At 34.1% G+C, this 24,894-nt stretch overlaps 2 protein-coding genes across 3 annotated transcripts; both read left to right on the top strand.

Annotated features, from left to right (window-relative positions):
- Window positions 1-9,653: 9,653 nt before the first annotated feature.
- LOC139517806 (thialysine N-epsilon-acetyltransferase-like) lies at window positions 9,654-14,995 on the top strand. Of its 2 annotated transcripts, none has more exons than XM_071309253.1 (5): window positions 9,654-9,796; window positions 11,229-11,280; window positions 13,038-13,100; window positions 13,508-13,653; window positions 14,788-14,995. In XM_071309253.1, exons 1-5 carry the CDS (start codon window positions 9,731-9,733, stop codon window positions 14,953-14,955), a joined length of 495 nt encoding a protein of 164 aa, XP_071165354.1. In that variant the 5' UTR covers window positions 9,654-9,730; the 3' UTR covers window positions 14,956-14,995. The 2 variants fall into 2 exon arrangements, with proteins under 2 accessions (XP_071165354.1, XP_071165355.1); XM_071309254.1 differs by lacking the exon at window positions 9,654-9,796 and adding an exon at window positions 9,929-9,993.
- Window positions 14,996-16,649: 1,654 nt separating this feature from the next.
- LOC139517804 (thialysine N-epsilon-acetyltransferase-like) lies at window positions 16,650-24,122 on the top strand. Its single transcript, XM_071309249.1, has 5 exons — window positions 16,650-16,827; window positions 18,111-18,162; window positions 21,884-21,949; window positions 22,448-22,584; window positions 23,763-24,122. The coding sequence occupies exons 1-5, from the start codon at window positions 16,756-16,758 to the stop codon at window positions 23,928-23,930; spliced, it is 495 nt and encodes a 164-aa protein (XP_071165350.1). The 5' UTR covers window positions 16,650-16,755; the 3' UTR covers window positions 23,931-24,122.
- The last annotated feature ends 772 nt before the right edge of the window (window positions 24,123-24,894 follow it).

Below are 24,894 nucleotides of genomic sequence, written 5' to 3'. Positions count from 1 at the left end.
CGGCAGTATATTTTTTATTTTTTTTACTTCGTCAACATGTCAACGTTAAATTATCTCCAAATTGACGGTAAGTGTTGATGAATATATCAAGTAAAGGTATTTAAAACGGGTAATTATTGAGTTTGGTCATACATAGTGATTCATAACAGTACAAGAACATATTTACACTATTAAAGATAAAAAAATATGTCTGAAATGTACATACATGTTGCCAAGGGGATTATGAACAGCTTTAATGTCTCATTACACCTCCAGTAAGGGGTCCTACTAAAATGCGCCCGGGTGAAGAAAAGGCGCCCGGGGAAAAGAAAAAGCGCCCGGAGAAGAAAATATAGCGCCCGGGGAACAGAAAAAGCGCCCGGGGAAAATATATAGATATTTTATTGGCAGGAGACAAATTTGTTAAGATATGCAAATTGTTTTTTTTTTTTTATTTTAGGCAATTAATTATAGACATTTGCAATAAAGCACAAAAACAAGTATGAATATTTCAATTTTAACAATAATATATGAATACTTTTCGAAAGATTGATAACAATGGATCACAGTTTATGCGGAAGATTTATAAAATGTAAGACATCAAAAGACATGTTTTTCAAAAACGATATCAAAATGAAAAATGTATAAGACAACCCAAATTTCACAGATAAATATTAATTTAATCAAAAATTAAAAGAGGTACACATAATAAATCAGCACATGAAAAAAAGCAGTACTATACATGTACCGTAGTTAAAACAAGGGGGTAAAAACAGGTGTTTGGTTTAAATTTAAGTCTATGCATTAAAACCCTGATAAGCATAGCCATTGAACATGTTGAAGCAGTTTTAGTTTTATAAAATGATATAATAAATCTATCTCAGCATCTGTATAAAAAAGTGTTCACCATGCAGTTGCGAAAATATTAGACCTCAGGCACCGATTATTTTTAAATAACAAAATATACATTTTGATCGAGGACAATGTCTTTCATGATTCTTCTATATATTGTATATACTCTTATTTATAATTATTTACTTACTTATATACAATTTTGAAATCTAAAATGTAAAAGTGCAACAACACTTTAGATGTAGCATCGTACATATCCCCATTTATATTAAGGACAAAACAAGCAAAGATTAGTTATTTTTTAAGGAAAAAAAAAATTGTTATAAAATATTATTATTTTCTTCTCCCGGGCGCTAATTTTCTTCTCCGGGCGCTAATTTTCTTCTCCGGGCGCTAATTTTCCTTCTCCGGGCGCTTTTTCTTTTCCCCGGGCGCTTTTTCTTTTCCCGGGCACTCCCGGGCGCTTTTTAGTAGGACCGCCAGTAAGTATACAATCAAGCAGATTTACTTTTCTCTTTAAAAAAGAAGGCTTTAAATAGCGTTAGTTTTATGATTTTTTTATTAGTAATTTTGGTTTAGAGTTGTCTCATTGGCACTCGTACCCCATTTATTATATCTATAATTAATCCCGCCACATTCTTTGTGTGCATGTCCAAAGTCAGGAGCCTGTAATGTATTGGTTGTTGTTAGTTCTTGGTTGTAATATTTATTTTTAATATTTGTTTTTTTGTAAAAAAAAAATGTCTTTACTATTTTCATTTTAAATTGTTTCATATTTTTCATGTCGGCACCTTTTATAGCCGACCATTCATTTGGGTATTGGTTTTTCCATAGATGTAATCTATGGTTTTTCTAATTGTCGAAGGCCGAACTGTTGTTTAAAATTGCTTAATTACATCCAATTTACTTCATATCACATCTCCTTTTTATATTTAATTTATGAGTTGCAACATATTTATAAACCAATCACACGACCATTTAATCAATTACAATTGAGAAAGGAAATGGGGAATGTGTCATGGGCGTCAAGTTGGTTACCTATTCCCTATTCCCTATTCGTTACCTATTCCCTATTCCCTATTCGTTGCCTATTCGTTACCTATTCCCTATTCCCTATTCGTTACCTATTCGTTACCTATTCCCTATTCCCTATTCGTTACCTATTCCCTATTCCCTATTCGTTGCCTATTCGTTACCTATTCCCTATTCCCTATTCGTTACCTATTCGTTACCTATTCCCCATTCCCTATTCGTTACCTATTCGTTACTTATTTGATTTTTAATATCCTTCCCCCTTTTTAATTATGGCATGGAATAGTTTAATATGGCTGCCGTTACCATGGAAACGGCACAATTGTGAAAAAAATGAGCTTTTGGTTTTTGGTGAACTGTTTGGATATGCTTCAACTCAGAATCATCATATTTTAAAACAATGTAGGTGCCCACTATATACAGGTGTTGGATGATTTTGGCGATCATTGGAACTACTATGTTGCCATGGAAACTACACCAAAATTTTCAAAATTCTAAAAATGCTCAAAACTTCATGAAACTTCACAGTAATGATGAGCAACATTGGAGTTGGAATTTCCAAAATAGGTCTTGTTACCATGGAAACAATGCAAAAAGGTCAAAAATTTCAAAAATAAGAATTTTCCGCAAACTGGATGAAACTTTACAGGAATGGTAACTGGCATAGGCAGAGTTGGATTTTGAAGTTAGAATTTTCAAAATATCCGCCGTAACCATGGAAACAGCAAAAATATCAAAAATTCAAAATGTTCAAACTTAATGAAACTTTGCAAAAATGTTACTAGACATCTGTAGATGCTCTCTTTGACTTTGGAATTGTCAAAATGGCTGTCGCTCACCTGGTAATAGGGGGAAGGGGTGCCTTCCGTTATTGCTAGCAATTACAAATCTAGTTGTTAATAGTCTTACATATGGTAATAGTTCTGAATTGGTTGAGGTAAAATGATCTTTTTATGACCTATTTATATGTGTTTGTGCTCAACCGATCCTTTTACTTCATGTTCGATACGCATTTGTTCCTTACTTGTTTTTTATACGTTCTACCTTTTAACTGCTTTATGTCCGTATGTTTGAAGATGGATCTTGGTTCGACGGGATGAAATCACCGTGTTAGCGCTTGCGTAAAAACGAAGATGTGGTATGATTGCCAATGAGACAACACTCCACATAAGACCAAAATGACACAGAAATTATCAACTATAGTTCACTGTACGGCCTTCAACAATGAGCATAGCCCAAACCGTGTAGTCACCTATAAAAGGCCCAGACATGACAACCTCATACAATTCAAACAACAAAACTGACGGCCGTATTTCATATACAAAAAAATAAACGGAAATATGTAACACAAAAACAAACGATAACTACTTAATTTCAGGCTCTTGTCTAGGGACAGGCACATACTTACATAATGTGGTAGAGTTAAACATGTAAGCAGGGTGTACATCGTTTCGGAGCATGCCATTACCTTGTTTAATTCGTTCCATCACTCGCTTATAATTCGCTTATAATACGTGTATCTTACGTTGCACCTTTTAAAACATGATTTTCAATTGTTTTGTTGTCTCTGGTGGAAGATTTGGGCTCTTAGAGGTGATATAACTCTATAAGTGCATTTGTATCCGTTCCAGCGGTCGGATAATACCCTGTTAAATATTCGTTACTATTTCGCTTTTAAAAAGTTTGTTGTACGTTGCACCTTTTAGAAAAGGATTTCCAATTGTGTTCATATCTCTGGTGGTAATAATGTGTTCTTATAGATGAAATACCCCTATAAGCGCATATGTACTCGTTCCAGCGATCGGTTAATACCCTGTTACCTATTCGTTACCTATTCGTTACCTATTCACTTATAGTACGTTTGTTGTACGTTGCACCTTTTAGAAAAGGATTTTCAATTAAATTCATATCTCTGATGGTAACAATGTGTTCTTAGAGATGAAATGACCCCATTAGAGCGCATGTACCCGTTCCAGCGCTCGGTAAATAATCTGTTACCTATTCGTTACTTATTCGCTTTTAATGCGCGGGGTATACGGTGCACCTTGAAATAAATCGTTTTTTAATTGTGTTCAGGTCTCTCGTGGTAAGAATGTGTTCTTAGAGATGAAATTACCCTATTAGCGCGCATGTACCCGTTCCAGCGCTCGGTTAATACCCTGTTACCTATTCGTTACCTATTCGTTACCTATTCGCTTATAATACATTTTTTTATACGTTGCACCTGTTAAAAAAGGATTTTCAATTATGTCCAGGTCTCAGACGGTAACAATGTGTTCTTAGAGATGAAATGACCCCATTAGAGCGCATGTACCCGTTCCAGCGCTCGGTAAATAACCTGTTACCTATTCATCACCTATTCGCTTTTAATGCGCGGGGTATACGGTGCACCTTGAAATAAATCGTTTTTTTAATTGTGTTCAGGTCGCTGGTGGTAAGAATGTGTTCTTAGAGATGAAATGACCCTATTAGCGCGCATGTACCCGTTCCAGCGCTCGGTTAATACCCTGTTATCCATTCGTTACCTATTCGTTACCTATTCGCTTATAATACATTTTTTTATACGTTTCACCTGTTAGAAAAGGATTTTCAATTATGTCCATGTCTCAGGTGGTAACAATGTGTTCTTAGAGATGAAATTACCCTATTAGCGCTCATGTACCCGTTCCAGTGCTCGGTAAATAATCTTGTTACCTATTCGCTTTTAATGCGCGGGGTATACGCTGCAACTTGAAATAAATCGTGTTTTAATTGTGTTCATGTCTCAGGTGGTAACAATGTGTTCTTAGAGATGAAATTACCCCATTAGAGCGCATGTACCCGTTCCAGCGCTCGGTAAATAACCTGTTACCTATTCGTTACCTATTCGCTTTTAATGCGCGGGGTATACGATGCACCTTGAAATAAATCGTTTTTTAATTGTGTTCAGGTCTCTGGTGGTAAGAATGTGTTCTTAGAGATGAAATGACCATATTAGCGCGTATGTACCCGTTCCAGCGCTCGGTTAATACCCTGTTACCTATTCGTTACCTATTCGTTACCTATTCGCTTATAATACATTTTTTTATACGTTTCACCTGTTAGAAAAGGATTTTCAATTATGTCCATGTCTCAGGTGGTAACAATGTGTTCTTAGAGATGAAATGACCCCATTAGAGCGCATGTACCCGTTCCAGCGCTCGGTAAATAACCTGTTACCTATTCGTTACCTATTCGCTTTTAATGCGCGGGGTATACGCTGCACCTTGAAATAAATCGTGTTTTAATTGTGTTCATGTCTGGTGGTAACAATGTGTTCTTAGAGATGAAATGACCCCATTAGAGCGCATGTACCCGTTCCAGCGCTCGGTAAATAACCTGTTACCTATTCGTTACTTATTCGCTTTTAATGCGCGGGGTATACGGTGCACCTTGAAATAAATCGTTTTTTAATTGTGTTCAGGTCTCTGGTGGTAAGAATGTGTTCTTAGAGATGAAATGACCCTATTAGCGCGCATGTACCCGTTCCAGCGCTCGGTTAATACCCTGTTACCTATTCGTTACCTATTCGTTACCTATTCGCTTATAATACATTTTTTTATACGTTTCACCTGTTAGAAAAGGATTTTCAATTATGTCCATGTCTCAGGTGGTAACAATGTGTTCTTAGAGATGAAATGACCCCATTAGAGCGCATGTACCCGTTCCAGCGCTCGGTAAATAACCTGTTACCTATTCGTAACCTATTCGCTTTTAATGCGCGGGGTTTACGCTGCACCTTGAAATATATCGTGTTTTAATTGTGTTCATGTCTGGTAGTAACAATGTGTTCTTAGAGATGAAATGACCCCATTAGAGCGCATGTACCCGTTCAAGCGCTCGGTAAATAACCTGTTACCTATTCGTTACTTATTCGCTTTTAATGCGCGGGGTATACGGTGCACCTTGAAATAAATCGTTTTTTAATTTTGTTCAGGTCTCTGGTGGTAAGAATGTGTCCTTAGAGATGAAATTACCCTATTAGCGCGCATGTACCCGTTCCAGCGCTCGGTTAATACCCTGTTACCTATTCGTTACCTATTCGTTACTTATTCGCTTATAATACATTTTTTTATACGTTTCACATGTTAGAAAAGGATTTTCAATTATGTCCAGGTCTCAGACGGTAACAATGTGTTCTTAGAGATGAAATGACCCCATTAAAGCGCATTTACCCGTTCCAGCGCTCGGTAAATAACCTGTTACCTATTCGTTACCTATTCGCTTTTAATGCGCGGGGTATACGCTGCAACTTGAAATAAATCGTGTTTTAATTGTGTTCATGTCTGGTAGTAACAATGTGTTCTTAGAGATGAAATGACCCCATTAGAGCGCATGTACCCGTTCCAGCGCTCGGTAAATAACCTGTTACCTATTCGTTACTTATTCGCTTTTAATGCGCGGGGTATACGGTGCACCTTGAAATAAATCGTTTTTTAATTGTGTTCAGGTATCTGGTGGTAAGAATGTGTCCTTAGAGATGAAATTACCCTATTAGCGCGCATGTACCCGTTCCAGCGCTCGGTTAATACCCTGTTACCTATTCGTTACCTATTATTACCACCAGAGATATGAACACAATTGGAAATCCTTTTCTAAAAGGTGCAACGTACAACAAACTTTTTAAAAGCGAAATAGTAACGAATATTTAACAGGGTATTATCCGACCGCTGGAACGGATACAAATGCACTTATAGAGTTATATCACCTCTAAGAGCCCAAATCTTCCACCAGAGACAACAAAACAATTGAAAATCATGTTTTAAAAGGTGCAACGTAAGATACACGTATTATAAGCGAATTATAAGCGAGTGATGGAACGAATTAAACAAGGTAATAGCATGCTCCGAAACGATGTACACCCTGCTTACATGTTTAACTCTACCACATTATGTAAGTATGTGCCTGTCCCTAGACAAGAGCCTGAAATTAAGTAGTTATCGTTTGTTTTTGTGTTACATATTTCCGTTTATTTTTTTGTATATGAAATACGGCCGTCAGTTTTGTTGTTTGAATTGTATGAGGTTGTCATGTCTGGGCCTTTTATATGTGACTACACGGTTTGGGCTATGCTCATTGTTGAAGGCCGTACAGTGAACTATAGTTGATAATTTCTGTGTCATTTTGGTCTAATGTGGAGTGTTGTCTCATTGGTAATCATACCACATCTTCGTTTTTACGCAAGCGCTAACACGGTGATTTCATCCCATCGAACCAAGATCCATCTTCAAACATACGGACATAAAGCAGTTAAAAGGTAGAACGTATAAAAAACAAGTAAGGAACAAATGCGTATCGAACATGAAGTAAAAGGATCGGTTGAGCACAAACACATATAAATAGGTCATAAAAAGATCATTTTACCTCAACCAATTCAGAACTATTACCATATGTAGGACTATTAACAACTAGATTTGTAATTGCTAGCAATAACGGAAGGCACCCCTTCCCCCTATTACCAGGTGAGCGACAGCCATTTTGACAATTCCAAAGTCAAAGAGAGCATCTACAGATGTCTAGTAACATTTTTGCAAAGTTTCATTAAGTTTGAACATTTTGAATTTTTGATATTTTTGCTGTTTCCATGGTTACGGCGGCCATTTTGAAAATTCTAACTTCAAAATCCAACTCTGCCTATGCCAGTTACCATTCCTGTAAAGTTTCATCCAGTTTGCGGAAAATTCTTATTTTTGAAATTTTTGACCTTTTTGCATTGTTTCCATGGTAACAAGACCTATTTTGGAAATTCCAACTCCAATGTTGCTCATCATTACTGTGAAGTTTCATGAAGTTTTGAGCATTTTGAGAATTTTGAAAATTTTGGTGTAGTTTCCATGGCAACATAGTAGTTCCAATGATCGCCAAAATCATCCAACACCTGTATATAGTGGGCACCTACATTGTTTTAAAATATGATGATTCTGAGTTGAAGCATATCCAAACAGTTCACCAAAAACCAAAAGCTCATTTTTTTCACAATTGTGCCGTTTCCATGGTAACGGCAGCCATATTAAACTATTCCATGCCATAATTAAAAAGGGGGAAGGATATTAAAAATCAAATAAGTAACGAATAGGTAACGAATAGGGAATAGGGAATAGGTAACGAATAGGTAACGAATAGGGAATAGGGAATAGGTAACGAATAGGCAACGAATAGGGAATAGGGAATAGGTAACGAATAGGTAACGCATAGGGAATAGGGAATAGGGAATAGGTAACGAATAGGTAACGAATAGGGAATAGGGAATAGGTAACGAATAGGCAACGAATAGGGAATAGGGAATAGGTAACGAATAGGGAATAGGGAATAGGTAACCAACTTGACGCCCATGAATGTGTCCAAGCGACAACAACCCTACCATAGAGCAGACAACAGCCGAAGGCCACCAATGGGTTTGTGGTTTAAACGATTATGTGGAAGTGCATTGCAAATAGTTGAAAAGTAAAAAACTTAACCGAATTAAAAGATCCATAAAAGCACGTGATTTATATAAAGCATTACAAGATTGTTCTTCACTTGAAAAAAAGGTTAATTTCACTATTTTCATATGTGTTACCACAAAGTTGATGATAAGATCTTTGATAGGAATTGAGGAACAAAAGCAGAGAAAGATTATTTGAAAAAAAACAGTTACCAGAGGCCGATATGAGCCGAAAGAGTACTGGTTTTTGTGTAGTTTATGTAACCACCATAAATATAGGGACATTCGAATGTACAGATGAGGCCTTAAACTGAGACGTGAAAATGTTCTATGCATTTTAAGAACTCTTTGAGGGGTCCGTATGTGGTCTGTTGAAAGCCAGCATTTCTGTTCCTATATCAAACCTATTACCCTCTATTCTATAGCAGCAGTTTATATTCTGTTCTTTTTGTCCTGTTTAATCCACGAGGGACCTAACCTGTGAGATCTATTATTAATTTGCTTATATATATAACATTAATATTAAAACATATATTAAATTTATATTAATTTAAGATCCATTTTGTTACATCTGGTGATCAATTTATTTGGAAATCGCAAATAGCAGGCATCAGGTATTTTAAAAAAGAACTTACATTGTTCGACCTGTTAGTGAAATGCGTTGTGTTAAAATATACTTTTTAACTCTTTTGGTCTTTTGGAAAATATTGTTAGTGCTGTAATCAAACCCCGTTATCAAGAAATTTGTTTTACATGGAAATGTATAAAAGTTGCGGTTTTTATCCAACGGCAATTATAGGTTTGAGCGTACAAGTGTAAAATGAAAACAGCGTTCAAACCTATGACTGCCGTTGGATTAAAAAACGCATTTTTTATACATTTGCACGTAAAACAAATTTCTTGGAAGAGGTGTTTAAATACAACAACATTGTTTTTCAAAAGTCCAAAAAACTGAAGTGAAAAAAAGTATATTTTAGTTCAAGTCGGCGTGTTGTGATTTTGTATCATGAATTGGTAAACATGTCATGGAATATATGTTTCTTTATAATTAATTTTAATTGAAGAAAAATTCTGAAAACTCTTTCCTCTCGAGAAATGTTATTGACATGGTTCCTTGTGTAATAAATGGTATATAAAATTTGTAACAAAGTTTCAGAGGAAAATATATAAATGATTCATAAACACACACCTTTTCGATATAATATATATAATTTTTTATACTAATATCAAATAATTGGCAGCCACAATCTTCACTGAAAACTATGCGTGAAAAAGCGCCCGTTTATCTAGTTTTTTTTTTTTAAATCAAAAGTACACGGTAGTTGAATTTCAGAAAGTGAATTCGTCAATATCCTATCCAATCGACACCGACAATGACTTTATCACCTTACTACTTTACCTTTGTAAACATCACACGCGTGGATCATGGCTAATTTCATTGTGAGACTTGCAAAACCAGGCGATTGCGAACAGATCGCAGACCTAATAAAGGTAAGATGAAATAAACGCTAGAAATCACTTATTAGATCTTCAGTATTAATAAACTTTCCTATGCCAAGGTTTGCTTATTATCACCTCTTGTGTAATTTAATTACCTCCCTTTTTAGTATCTAAAGTTTATTTGCCGCGGAATTTTGATTTTTGTTCATTGTATGAACTGTTAAAATAAGGAGCATATTAATACAAATGTAAGTATGCCGTTCTGATTTATGTAATAATAAAAACCTTTTAAGGCAGATTTATTTTTCATAGTACCGCCACCTTGGTTTGTGCTACAATAGCAGTATACAATTGGTCAAGTTCTTTGTATTAATCTGCAAATTTTGAGACACACTTGCAATTTATGTGTAAGATATTTGGTTTTGTAAAAGAAAATAAGTGATTTATTGCACCTTCTGAAATGTTTCAATTAATACCAATATGTCTTTTTATATCCCCGCTTTAATTATACCCCCGCTTTCAAAAAAAAAAAAGAAAGGGGGGGGTATACTGTTTTACCTCTGTCTGTCCATCCATCCATTCTTCCGTCGTCATTCCGTCAGTTCATCAGTCTGTCAGTCCGGACGTCCCATGAATATTTTTCGTCGCATTTTTCTCAGGAACTACAAAACAAGGATTTATGAAATTTGGTTTCGGGGTTTATATAAGTGTGCTTTACCGTGTGATACGTTTTCAGATTCATCACTCGACAACTTCCTGTTTACCGATCACTTCAATCTTGTATGATTTTACACATGATAGCCAAGTTGAAAATTTTCGTCACATTTTTCTCAGGAACTACAAAACAAGTGAAGGATTTCTGAAATTTGGTTACAGGGTTTATATAAGTCAGCCATACCGTGTGATGCGTTTTCAGATTCATCACTCGACAACTTTCTGTTTACCGATCACTTGTATGATTTTACACATGATAGCCAAGTTGAAAATTTTCGTCACATTTTTCTCAGGAACTACAATACATGCAATACAAGGATTTCTGAAATTTGGTTTCAGGGTTTATATAAGTCAGCTATATACCGTGTGCTGCGTTTTCAGATTCATCACTCGACAACTTTCTGTTTACCGAACACTTGCATATTTTTACACTATTAATATTATCCACTTGCGGCGGGGGTATCATCAGTGAGCAGTAGCTCGCAGTTTCACTTGTTATAATCATATTACAAGTTGACATTTTTTGGGAGATAACTCTTATAGTACAATTTTATACTGGAATGATGGTGAAATTTTAATATTTTACTTGTAACCAGAAAACAAGTTCGGTGGCACCATTCTTATTTTTTTATTTTCTTAAAGCATATAATAAAACCTATCTTTCCATATTTTATTTTAAAATGTCATAGCTTTCATTTCATTCACACAACAGTTTTTTTTTATTATGATATGTTATTAAAATAAAATCATCAATTCAATTGGTTTACAGGAACTTGCTGTATACGAAAAAATGGAGGAACAAGTTAAGATCACTGCAGATGGTGTGTAATTGTATTTTAATCATTTTATACCTGTTCGGGGTGGGGGGGGGGGGGTGCCCCAACATTTTGGCACTAAGGTGCACTAAGAAATTGTATATTTTCTCAACCCATTCGTGTTTGACAAAAGATTTAGTAATTTCTTATGGTAAATATCTAGTTAAGCGGTTTACAACCCATGCTCCTGTTACTTTATTTTAGATCATAATAAAAAGTATTTGGCATTGAGCGACAATTTATTTGATATTAAGCAACACTGATATTACAGCCTATGAATTTAAATGAGTCAAGTGTTCTGTGCTCACTGCTGATGTATAATTGATTCCGATATCACCATCTACGATGTTTATAATTCATTTTTCAAGCTTGAACAGTTACAGTAGCACGGAATCTTTTATCAATTTTCTGCTGATATCTTTCTTCGATGCATCTACATTCAGGATTCAAACTTATTATTCATTCCTACCAAATCATTTGCGACATGCATGTGTTTGTCTTAAATCTGATTGATCATTGATGCATAAAAAACTTTCCGATGCACACTACAATTTGAAAAAAAGAGATGCGAAGAAATAGATAAAAGATGAACCTGATGGAGATTACATTAACGTTTTGGTGTATTACATCTGATTCTTTAATTATTCAGATAAAGTTTCCAAGATAATGGTAAAGAAAAATCTAATGTTAGTTGACAATGTAAAGGGCAACACGTTAATATGATGGTGATACGTCTGGTAACGCTTATGGATCTTGAAAGTAGTATCTATCGAGTCAATATAATACTTCCATGGAGAGATATTCTAATAATTTTGTCTGCGTTATTTTCTTTTTTCTTCACTATATTGGACATGCACAATTCCCTGAATTGCATTATAATCAGATTCTCTTTTATCTCATTTTTGTTTTCAAACTGAAATAGAAGATTCTAGATTCAATCGCAATATCTTTATAGTAATAAGTAATAAATAATTCCTTCATTGATGGTGTATACTCGTGGGTAGGCTTTATATTTGTATTTGTAGATATTTTACACCGAGCGTAGTTTGATCTTTTCAGCATTTAACTGGGAGGTCATGGAGATTGGAGTGACGAGTTTCTTCGTCTTGTGTTTTATTTCTAATTTTATGTTTTTTTCCTAGTACAGGGAAACGGTTTACAGTGCTTAACCAATACTGTCTGGAATTTATCAGTACTCATATAAATGACCATGAAATGTGTAAGGGTATAATGCAATTCAAGAGTAGGTCGGAATGCAGGAAACAGAACTGAATTATCACTTTATTTAATTTGGCCTTGGAAAAAGTTCGCGAACCGAAGCAAAACTAAAACCATATAAGGCCACTCAAAATTAAATATTTGTCTTTAGAAGTTTATTGTTGAAAATTTGGTGCGAGCGCGCGTCATTTATTTTTAATATTTGTGTTTGATAAATTAATATTAAGCAAGCGATGCCTAGACTGTATGAGATAAAGCGTTTTAATTAATTTTATCCTAAATAACTTCAGTTTTCAGGAGCAAGAATTGATATTTTTACCGCAATATCATTGTGGTTTTTTGTGAATTGTGAAGCTAGCTATTTCATTTTAAAATATAGCATTACATTTTTGTATACCATGCAGCCAATAGAGTTTAAGTGGAGCGATAAATCAGGGAGATATTTTATTAGGAATTTCTTTAGAGTAACCTTATATGTATTATACAAAATTATTAAATGAATGAAAATTAAGCATTTTATTGAAATCAATACATGTTTATTGTAGTTTTGCGAACTGATGGATTTGGGGAAGAAAAGTTTTATCATTGTTTTGTAGCAGAACTAAAAGGTAACTAGTCTATCGGTTTTTTTTTATTACTTACTCGATGTTTACACAAACACCCAACGAAGGACATACACACGTCACTATATATTTTTTAGCCAGGTTGACAGGCTTCAAATGTATCAATCAAATGTGCATATTTCGACATGAAATGTTTTATTCATTATGATCGAGGCCAACATATTTGAAATCCAAAACGCATTAAAATATAAAGAGCTTTATATAACCCAAAAAATACAATACGTGTAGCAAAGCCTGACTAAGAGTCATAGCATTGCACTAGAAAGATGTAATAACATCCACTCTAAACATATGTGGCACTTCAGTTAAACCCCTTCAAACATATGTGCTAATTCAGATAATACTTCCATGTTCAGATCAACCACAAAAAAAATAATTATGTACTATTTCAGATAAACCACTACTAGTCGGGTATGCTTTGTATTATTACTCCTACTCTACTTGGGAGGGTAGGAGTATTTACATGGAAGATTTGTATGTAAAACCGGAATTTAGAGGGAAAGGAATTGGAACACAACTTTGGAAATCGGTTACAAAGGTAATCCTGTGATTCTCAAAATGCGCGGAACAATATCCTAAATGAAATAAGATTTTGAAAATTATTTAAGATATAGTTTATGTAAGAATATTATATAATAGTCTTCTTTGCCATATTTCCAGATTTATTGAATACAACAGAGTTTAAAACTTAAAAAAATAAAAGAATTATAAATTAAACATTTACATAATGAAATATTGTTTTATAAATTATATCCTTTATTCACAGGAATATATCGTATGATTAAAATAAAAAATTGGGTTAACGTCAAACGAAAAGCATCTTTTTAGCAACACAAAGTAAAAAAAGAAACACCTTTAAACGACACCAATAACAACAATATACAATATGTTTAGGTCATATTAGCCTCGACTTTAGTGAAGAACAATTAATACAATTAAACAGAGACTCAAAGATCTAACCAGCCTTTGCTCATCTCATCTCACACTCAGTTATCTAACTAGCCTTTGCTCATCTCATCTCACACTCAGTTATCTAACCAGCCTTTGCTCATCTCATCTCACACTCAGTTATCTAACTAGCCTTTGCTCATCTCATCTCACACTCAGTTATCTAACCAGCCTTTGCTCATCTCATCTCACACTCAGTTATCTAACCAGCCTTTGCTCATCTCATCTCACACTCAGTTATCTAACCAGCCTTTGCTCATCTCATCTCACACTCAGTTATCTAACCAGCCTTTGTCTATTTTATCCCAGAAACTCAATGATACATTTATAACCAGAATTCGTCCATCTTATCACAGAAACTTTAAAGATTTAATGTGTCAGCCTTGTCTCGGAACCAGTCTACAATGATCATCCAGCCTTCGTTCATCTGATCTCAGATTCTAAGTGATAAAATAAGATGTACATGGAATGCCGTAATACTTGAAACCGGTATAATATAGATGCAACTACTTATCATATAGAAAATGCTAGTTGTCTCTGTAAACAAGGTCAATGTGCTCACTTAACGTCTAATATCATGCATTCAGCATTTACCCATAGCAAATTGTGTTTTACGCATTTAATACAAAATAAGCGTTCTATAAACACGTTTTAGAAATTCTAGATTTTTTTTATAACCGTAGTTAAATCGAAAAAAAACATTCATTCCTTTTTTAAATTTCAGGTAGGAATCGAGAAGCAATGTTCAAGGCTTGATTTTATTGTGTTGAATTGGAATGTGAATTCGATAGAGTACTACAAACAGAAAGGTGCTTTTGATTTGACCAGAACAGAAAAATGGCATTTATTTCGTATGAAAGAGAGTGAGATGAAAGCGTTTATAGCTCCATGACTTTAAGTTACATTTGTTAATAAATATACTGACACCATTATAGCTGACATTATTTAAAGAGTATGCCCAGTCCCTGTTTTACAAGAGATCTAGCGAAAAAACATGACTGATTTGTACGTCAACCTTTAATTTTGAATCTATTCTCGCCCTTTTTGTTTCTTTGTTACATATGACGTGGCTCTGTACTTATACATCCCGTCATTGTGTGTTTGTGCCATGGTAAATGGCTGTTTACATATTTGTTTGTTTTTATAGTGAATAAGATGATAACATAATGTTGACTGCTGTACTCCTATTTTAGACATTTTTTACCTATTATGTCCGTTTGTTTTGTTCACACATCGTTGTAAAAATAATGGACTTTTATACGACTGTCAACATGTTATAGGTTAGGCTAGATATATACAACCAGGTTTAATCCACCATTATTAAATACGAAAATGTCTGTTCAAAGTCAGAATTACTTAGTATGACAGTTGTTGTCCGTTCGTTTAATGTGTTTGAGCTTTTGATTTTGCATTTGATAAGGGACTTTCCGATTTGAATTTGCCTCGGAGTTCAGCAATTTTGTGATTTTACTTTTTAGATGATCTATAAAATTTTCTTTACGAATTAATGAACTATGCAGGTTATGGGTTACCATAACATTGTAGAGTTATGGCTTGCCATGAATTCCCAGATTGATGAAGGTTTGGATGGTACAGGATGGAAATAATAGGGGGAAATGGGCACACAATATATACTTGTGCCCTCATAAATATTTTTCTCTCTAAAATAATGCTATAATGTATTTGTCTGCTTTGTTTATAAATAATAATAATTCATAAACATTTAAAATCAAACTGGAGCAGTGTCTATACAAATCTTTAATTGTTTTAAACCGGATTTTTGTGACAAAAATATCGGTTACTGATTTGGGGATGTACGGCGGGCAGTCGGGCGGGCGGCAACCAAATGTTGTCCGTGCATTAACTCGTGAACCGTTCAACCAAAGCTTTTATAAATTAAATATGTTGTTACTGACAACCAAATGAAGGTCAAGTTCAATAATGACGATTTTGACTTTTACCGTTTAGGAGTTATGGTTCTTGAAAGATTGAAAAATGGCATTTCAAGTCGTGTCCGTTCATTTACGCATGAACTGTCCAACCAAAGCTTCCCAAATTTTAATATGTTACAATGTATTACTGATGAAAAAATGGAGCTCAAGTTCAATAATGACGATTTTGACTTTTACCGTTCAGGAGTTATGGTTCTTGAAAGATTGAAAAATTGCCTTTCCAGTCGTGTCCGTGCATTTACTCATGAACTGTCCAACCAAAGTTTTTCAAATTTTAATATGTTGTTACTGATGACAAAATGGAGGTCAAGTTCAATAATGTCGATTTTGACCTTTACCGTTCATCAGTTATGGTTCATGAAAGATCGAAAAAAGGCGTTTCCATTCATGTTGTTGCATTTACTCATGAACCATTCAACCTGAGCTTTTCAAATTTTATTATGTTGATACTGATGACAAAATGGATGTCAAATTTGATATTGACGATTTTCACTTTCACCGTTTATCAGTTATGGTTTCTTGTGATATTGGCAGGACACAAATAAATGTTAATAAATCCGGTTTGCTGTCGTTGTGACAGCCTCTTGTTATCACGGTGTTTTGGTAGGTACACGGAAGTTAAATACTTAATTTAAAAATAAACTTGAGAATGTATTCTTCATTGTATTACCGATTGCACAATTGAATGAAATAAGACATGAGAAAGAATACAATAGAAATCAACAGCCTAGGTAAAGAAAATGGAAGACACAAGGTATACTGTTCGACCTGCAAACTATGAGGATTGTGAAGCTATTATGTCTCTTGTTATGGTAAGGTATAACATAAGATTAACTGAGGTGAACAGGTTTCTCAGCAATTTCATAAGAATTGTTATAGAAGACAATGCTATTAGAATGGGAAAATGTTTTAAATCACACAGGTCATAGAGGGTCAACACGATCGCTATTTTGGTTGATCACGTTAATATAAACGTTAAGATGATGGGGTATGATTGCCAGTAAGATAACTGTTCACAAGATTTCAAATTAGTATAGGTCCTCTAACGGTCTTCAATGATTAAAATATCAATACCATTTAGTCTGTTATAAAAAATAATAACATGAATAAAAGGCTCCTAAATGAAAACTGAGGAAACATGCAAACGAGAAATCAAACGGCCTAATTTATAACAATACTAAGCATTTAAAAATAATAGAACCGACACGAACCAACGACATGTCATGCTCGCTTGATCCAAAACATTTGATGAAAGACAACAATTGGTGTCTATCAAATGTTGTCCTCCGACATCAATGAACCATTTAGTACCAAACCTGAGCTTCTAACTTTAACGTTTGAAGAGTTAGACCCGTCGATAGACACATATCCATGCCATTAGACTTGATATGTAAAAGTACATAAATCGACTTTGGTAGTAAAATTTATTAAAAACTTAAAAACAAAAATGTTTTGATGGCCGTCGAAGGCCATGTATATATAGTATTACCCTTGTCATTCCTTCATTACGCACCAAACAGATATACAAAAAGTCTTTACATATTGAGCTAATTTTTAGTATACTTGTCTACTATGATGAGTTACAGATCAAGTTTACTTTTGGTAACTTCCTCTAATATTTTCAGAAACTCAGGCTTTGGAATTTCTTCTAAAATGGCATTTTTGGGGGGGTTTTTTTTGCGACCGGGTTCGTTCGTGTCGTCCGGACACATCTATATAGTTTTCTCTATAAATCATATGGTTGTTTTCTGTTATAATTTTTTTTAAATAAAATCACTCGAGTTGCTATGAAGCAGTATTCAAATTGACCATTCTTACTCGTTATGCAACCTTTTATAATAGTTGATGGCTAAACCTGCATTCAAACAATGTTACCACTATTATGTAACATTGGTTGCTATCTCATTGACGTTTTCCACGCCTCTCCTTTATTCATATAATTATTCAATTTAAGATTCTTCTTACTCCGTGCAACAACAACCTAGTATTTTTCTACCGGCTGGCTTTTTTCGTATATCGACCCTTTTATTAGGAAAAGGAGAAATTAAAATGTAAACAGTTAAGTAGAGCTTCACATTCTGTTTTTATATTGTAGGAACTAGCCGCACATGTAAAGTGTGAACATGAAGTGAAAATCAAAGCCGACAGTAAGCATATTATTTTATTTGAGTCCCGGATTGATAATGGAAGGGTTTTTTTGCCATTCTTACTGCCAAGTACATGAGAAGTTTCTTAGGCAGAGTTTTAAAAATTTCAAGTTGCAAATCAGTTAAACTTACAAGTAAAGTTATATGTATTATATGTTATAATAGAAATAAAGCATACAGGATATCAATCCATGATATAAAATCAGTACATGCACAGCAAGAAACTAAAAAGGCCGAGGGACAGCCCTACAATTGCTGTTCTTCATCTCAAAGTTATATTGAGGCCTACAATACGATGCAACATAAAAGTTTATGATGACAACTAGCACTGATTTGAGCGAAATGCTTAGCAAACTGATAATTCCTAACTTTAAATTGAAGAAAGCCACGCAGTAATGTAAAGTAAATCTGGCAACGATATCAAACATGTATTGTCTTAATGTAGCCCGGCTATCACGCCGAAGCGTGCATAATCAGCAAAACATGAAGACAACCACGGGGCACATTGAGATACATGTCAGTTTACTTGGCAGAAAATAACGTATGTATGGACCAAATAATTCGGGTAGACTAATTTGCATGATTAATCTTTGGTGGGTGACATAGAATAATGTTACTTTATTTTATATAACATATCACGGTCGTGCGGTGTAATTTCTGTCTTGCTAAGTAGCATATTTTAGAGGACATTGTAATATGGAATATAATCTATCTTTGATCTTCAATACAAGGGGTTTGTTCAGAATGGAGAGATAGAAAATCTGTAACTCTTGCATTTATTTAAAGTATACTATTATAAATATCATTGTTATATCTATAGATTATCGTTGATCATCTCAACGAGATGGGAGAAAGACAATCGAGTTGAGATGACCAATGATAATCTGTTATCGCTATTTTACCTATGCCGACGTTGTCAATTTCATGTCAATTTCCTTAGAACGCCACGTGTCTGCTTAGTTTCTAGCGATAATTTTCCATCTCCGGCGAGTAGCACGATATAAAAAATTATCACAAAATAAAAATCAAAGGAAAAATGCACTAAATAGCGATAATTATTGTTAAACTCGTTTTTATTTGCAATGATTAGCACGAGAAAATCTCTAGTGGAGCAGGAGCTGTTTATTCTTTGCATTGAGCACCGTTTCTCTAGCCTCCTTGTTGAAGGGGTTTCAGCTGTAAATTCAGTGTAGTTATCGTTAAACATAAAAACGAATGTTACGCTATTTCTCAACACTTTCACTTATATTAATGCGAGTCAAAAATTGAGAGCATATTCTTCACCAATAAAAGTCTCGATACCATCAACTTGGGCAACATCCTTCATCATAAATCAGTTCACTCGAAATAATCTAGTCTTAACCTATCATTTCTTAAACTTATACTAACCCAATTGCAAGTTAAATTTTCAATTACAAACACGTTTTTCAGGATTTCAATATTGGAAATTTTAAGTCTATAAAACATCTAATTGCATCTGTGGTAGTTTCTCATTAATATAATATATACTAGAACACACCCGCGAAATCGCGGGCATTCAGAGCGTAGTTTAAAGTATGTAAAGTGTTGTTTGAAGAATTTTGTGAAATATTGAATGACTGGAGAATTTCAGCAAAAGTATCATAAATCATAGGTTATTGGGGACAGGAAAATGTTTTTTTTAATCCCTCCTCCTTTATTTCCAAAATTCCCAATATGTGGTTTTCTATCAATTTCAATATGAATATACATTTAGTATGTTATGAACATTTAAGTAAGGAGCCTGTAATTCAGTGGTTGTCGTTTGTGTTACATATTTGTTTTTCGTTCATTTTTTGTACATAAATAAGGCCGCTAGTTTTCTCGTTTGAATTGTTTTACATTGTCATTTCGCCTTTTAAAGCTGAGTATGCGGTATGGTCTTTGCTCGTTGTTGAAGGCCGTACGATGACCTATAGTTGTTAATTTCTGTGTCATTTTGGTCTCTTGTGGAGAGTTGTCAACATGGCAATCATACCACATCTTCTTTTTTTTGTAATCAATGAATTTTGTAAAAGATTTAATGACTGGAGAATTTCAGAAAAGGTATCAAAAGTGTTATGAACATTTAAGTAAGGAGCCTGTAATTCAGTGGTTGTCGTTTGTTTATGTGTTACATATTTGTTTTTCGTTCATTTTTTGTACATAAATAAGGCCGCTAGTTTTCTCGTTTGAATTGTTTTACATTGTCATTTCGGTGCCTTTTAAAGCTGAGTATGCGGTATGGTCTTTGCTCGTTGTTGAAGGCCGTACGATGACCTATAGTTGTTAATTTCTGTGTCATTTTGGTCTCTTGTGGAGAGTTGTCAACATGGCAATCATACCACATCTTCTTTTTTTTGTAATCAATGAATTTTGTAAAAGATTTAATGACTGGAGAATTTCAGAAAAGGTATCAACAGTGCACATGAATAATTTTAGCGCTTATCTGTATCTATATATAAATAAAGTGTATTTACTTTCAATTCTAAGTTTTCTAATCGATCCATGGTGGTCATTGATATAGTATACAGACCCTCTCTATTTAATAAACTCTGTGACCACCGTGGATAGTAAACTTGAAAATGATAGCAGATAGAATTCTGAAAATACACTTTATTCGTAGTATATGTATGTTCAAAGTATACAGAAAAACGCAAACCGGAAGTATAATCTGACTTAAAAATTTTGTCCAATGACGGGACAATATCCGGATGCCCTTTTTCTCGTTTTTCTCCCAAAATAACTCAATCTGAATAATCATATGAATGGATGACAAATGCGACTATGCACTGTATCTATAGGACACAGAGGCGTGTTGATTAATTTATTGTGGAAAGAAGAGAAGCGACACCCAAAATGAGGTCTTCTCGTTTAATAGTATAGAATCCAGCTGGCAATTTTATTACTGGTGACCTAAACATTATCAATAACACTTCTCTGCGAAATGGGTTATTCAAATGCCCAAAATATAGCGAGCTTAAATCCATTAATTGGAAACACGACTTCGAAATAATGATGTATTCACTCGAGGATTATGCCATGCAGGCAATGGGATAAAGTTAAACAAGATGTGTATAGATACTCCTACTGAATGGATTAATGCCGTGATGTCGTTAATACAAATCAGAAATTAAAAAAAAAAAACGGAACGGGTTTCAAAACCAATCGTATTAAAAGACCGAATTTAAATGTTGCAAAACATCTGTCCTTCCATGACAAATATGTTGTTATCCCCGCAGAGAAAGCCCCAAACAAAATCGTTTTGTATTAATCACATTACACTAACGGTTTGATAAATGAATAAGTATTCTCAATTCACTGGGTAACTCACCATATACTCCCACGCCACTTACCTAGCAGGAAATCCTGGATAATCATAGGTCTGTTCTATGATCTTTTGGAATTTCAACTAAGGATAAGGAGGACGTGTTTTCAACAAACAATCAGTATTCCCATTGGAACTTACTGTACTCCTCTTCTTGCCGGCTTGTTTCTTTATTCATATCAGGCTGACCTCAAACAGAAAGAAAGACAAGACGTCTTGATCTGCTTTTCAGATTAACCACTGGACATTATACACTAGTTCGTCAGCAAACCATGAAAGGGTTATAGTGACCGTCTCTCATTTTATATTTCTTTTTATAAAATATGAAAGGGAATTATTTTTATTTTTTCATAATAATGTTTATTACTTTATTTGATTTGCTATATTTTCTTTAAGCACTCCAGAGAGACGGGTTTGGTAAAAACAGTCTATTTCATTGTCTTGTTGCTGAAGCGAATAGAGGTATTTTTAATTTAAAATATTCAAAAATTTAAACCGCTAACAATTGCATTAAAAGTGCATGCTGAAGGAAAACTATTTTAAGCAAGGATTAAATAGCTTCACATAGAAATATGAAGATATGGTATAAGTGCCAATGAGACAACCCTCCACATGTACCAAGTGACATACAAGTTAACAACTCTAGGTCACCGTATGGACTTCAACAATGAACCAATGTATATATACGTACCATTGTTTTTTAATATACAATATGTCTAGCTCAAAATCTGGTAGAAAAAACATTATGAATAATTTTAACTGCCACTTCTTAAGATTAACAATCAACAATAAAATCTCAAAAAATCACAAAAAAAGTCTTTACAAGACTAGCTACTAGACATAAGTGTTTATCTTCCATGTCAGACTTCTGGAAGCCACAGAATGTCTTACGTATAAGTAATGGAATTTAGAGATTAGAATGCTTAAAGGTACAGTGATGCAATTTTTCGTATCTTTCAGACATGGTTGGATATTTGTTATATTACTACACTTATTCCCCTTGGGTTGGTAAAACAGTGTATATGGAGGACTTCTATGTGAAACCTGAACATAGAAATAAAGGAATAGGTACTGAATTATTAAAGTCTGCTGTCAAGGTAATTCGTTATGTCAACTTAGATTTTTTTTTACAATAGTCGTAGCTTGTATTCCAATTTTGCAACCTCAATCCCGTCCTCTTTTCCTCTAATGAGACGGATAATTGAATTGTTTCTTACATGAAAATACGACGGGTGCAGTCGCATGAGAAAGTATGCTGTCAAGGTAGTACGCTTTGTCAACGATAACAATTTTACAATATCTGTGGCAAGTATTATAAATATATATACTTTGAAAAAGATGGACCTAAAGATAAGGCATTATAGGGGTCAACATGGCCCTTCTGTAAATAGTTAGTTTTAATCAAAATTAAATGTTGTGTATGTGTATTTGGAAAGAAGTTTTCTATTTGTAATATTAAACACTCTCACATTATCACTGGGCAAACAAAATCTCACCATATACTTTTAAAAGTTAAACGACTTATAACTGTTAAAAATTCAACTGCTAATAGTTTCGTAGGGATATGCAAATCTACATAATATGTCCTAATTATCTACAAATTATGATCAATTTGTGTTGTGTTGATTGAAAAGAGTTGCAATGACAAATTGTTGCAATAGTAAAGGTACGCTATACTCTCAAGTTCAAAAGGGCATAACTCCTATAAAAAAAATCAAAATGTCCTGCCGATATGCACATCTACATAGTGTGTTATTTATTATCTACAAGTTATCATAACAATTTAGTGTGTAATTTCAGAGAAGTTGTGAGGACAAACACATGACTGACGGACGGACATAGGGGTCAAACCTTGTACCTTTTAATTAGGATATAACTTAATGATAAAAACACGATTTTTGAACTATATACCAAACTTTGTATGGGTAAATGGAATTTTCACGTAAAATACATCTTACTCAATGAAATCATGTATTTGAAATCATATAGTGACATCAAAAGTAATCTTTTTGCATTAAAGTTACCAGATTAAATCAGCTTGTCTTTTCAATCATTTATTAGATTAACATAAATTTGAAAAACTTGAAGAATCTTAACTTTTTTTGGAAATTTTAGGGACGAAATTCCTGATAATTGCTCTTATTATCGTAAACCTCCATTATAAGTGATGCAAATATTAATAGAACAACAATTTTACAAAAAAAAATTGAAGTCGTTAGGCACAGATACTTGATTCTAAGTATTAGAGTTGTATATGTGGTTTTTTTTATTTAAGGTATTTTTGGAAACCCACTGCAGTTGTATGGAATGGGCAGTACCATGTTGGAATAAAGTAGCTGTCGATTATTACAAACAAAAAGGAGCTATTAATCTGACTGAAACTGAACAACTACATATTTACAGACTTACAGAAGAAGCTATGGAGAATTTATTGACTAAATAAACAAGAAAATAAAATTACTTCAATGTAGACAATAGGCTTGTTCAAGAAATTTCCAAATGTAAACTGCAGTGTTTAAAAATCATGTAGAAAGAATTTTTTTCCCCAAATTATGATCTTTATTTATCATCACGTGGTTTAAATTTCATACTATATTTTATACCTACATGAACCGAATAAATTGTACATTATATCTGTAGGCAATTGTACATGAGGAAAACTTGATAATTAAAACTATGTTTTATATATGGCGAAGTCAAATAAAAGACTTCATCTTGTGTCAAAGTACATAAACAAAATCAAAGAATCCGTCATCTCGAAATCAGTAAAACCAATAATAAGTTGAAAAGTGTTTTTAAGATCCCACCAGCCTTTGGCCATTGCCTATCTTATCTCAGAGACCCAAATATCTCACCAGCCTTCGGCCTTTGCCTATATTATCTCATAGACCTAAATATCTCACCAGCCCTCGGCCATTGCCTATCTTATCTCATAGACCCAAATATCTCACCAGCCTTCGGCCATTGCCTATCTTATCTCATAGACCCAAATATCTCACCAGCCTTCGGCCATTGCCTATCTTATCTCAGAGACCAAAATATCTCATCAGCCTTTGGCCATTGCCTATCTTATCTCAGAGACTCAAATATCTCACCAGCCTTCGGCCATTGCCTATATTATTTCAGAGACCAAAATACCTTACCAATCTTCATCCACCTTATTTCGCCCGGTTTCTCTTCAAAGGTTCAGTGAAAGGATAAAATTAATTTACAAAAGAGAATATAAAAAAACAATAAAGCTCAGAAAAACACATTATAACGCAGACACAACTAGATATAGAAAATACTCACGTATTCTGTAAACATTCTCACTCTTCCAACTTGACGTTTAATATCATGCAAACATTTTGTGTAAACATGACACGAATTGTGAATAATAACTATATATGGTATTATTACAAATTGAC

The sequence above is a fragment of the Mytilus edulis genome, chromosome 3 (genome assembly GCF_963676685.1).
Source record: "Mytilus edulis chromosome 3, xbMytEdul2.2, whole genome shotgun sequence".
Taxonomy (NCBI): domain Eukaryota; kingdom Metazoa; phylum Mollusca; class Bivalvia; order Mytilida; family Mytilidae; genus Mytilus; species Mytilus edulis.
This window is presented reverse-complemented; position numbering and strand designations above follow the sequence as displayed.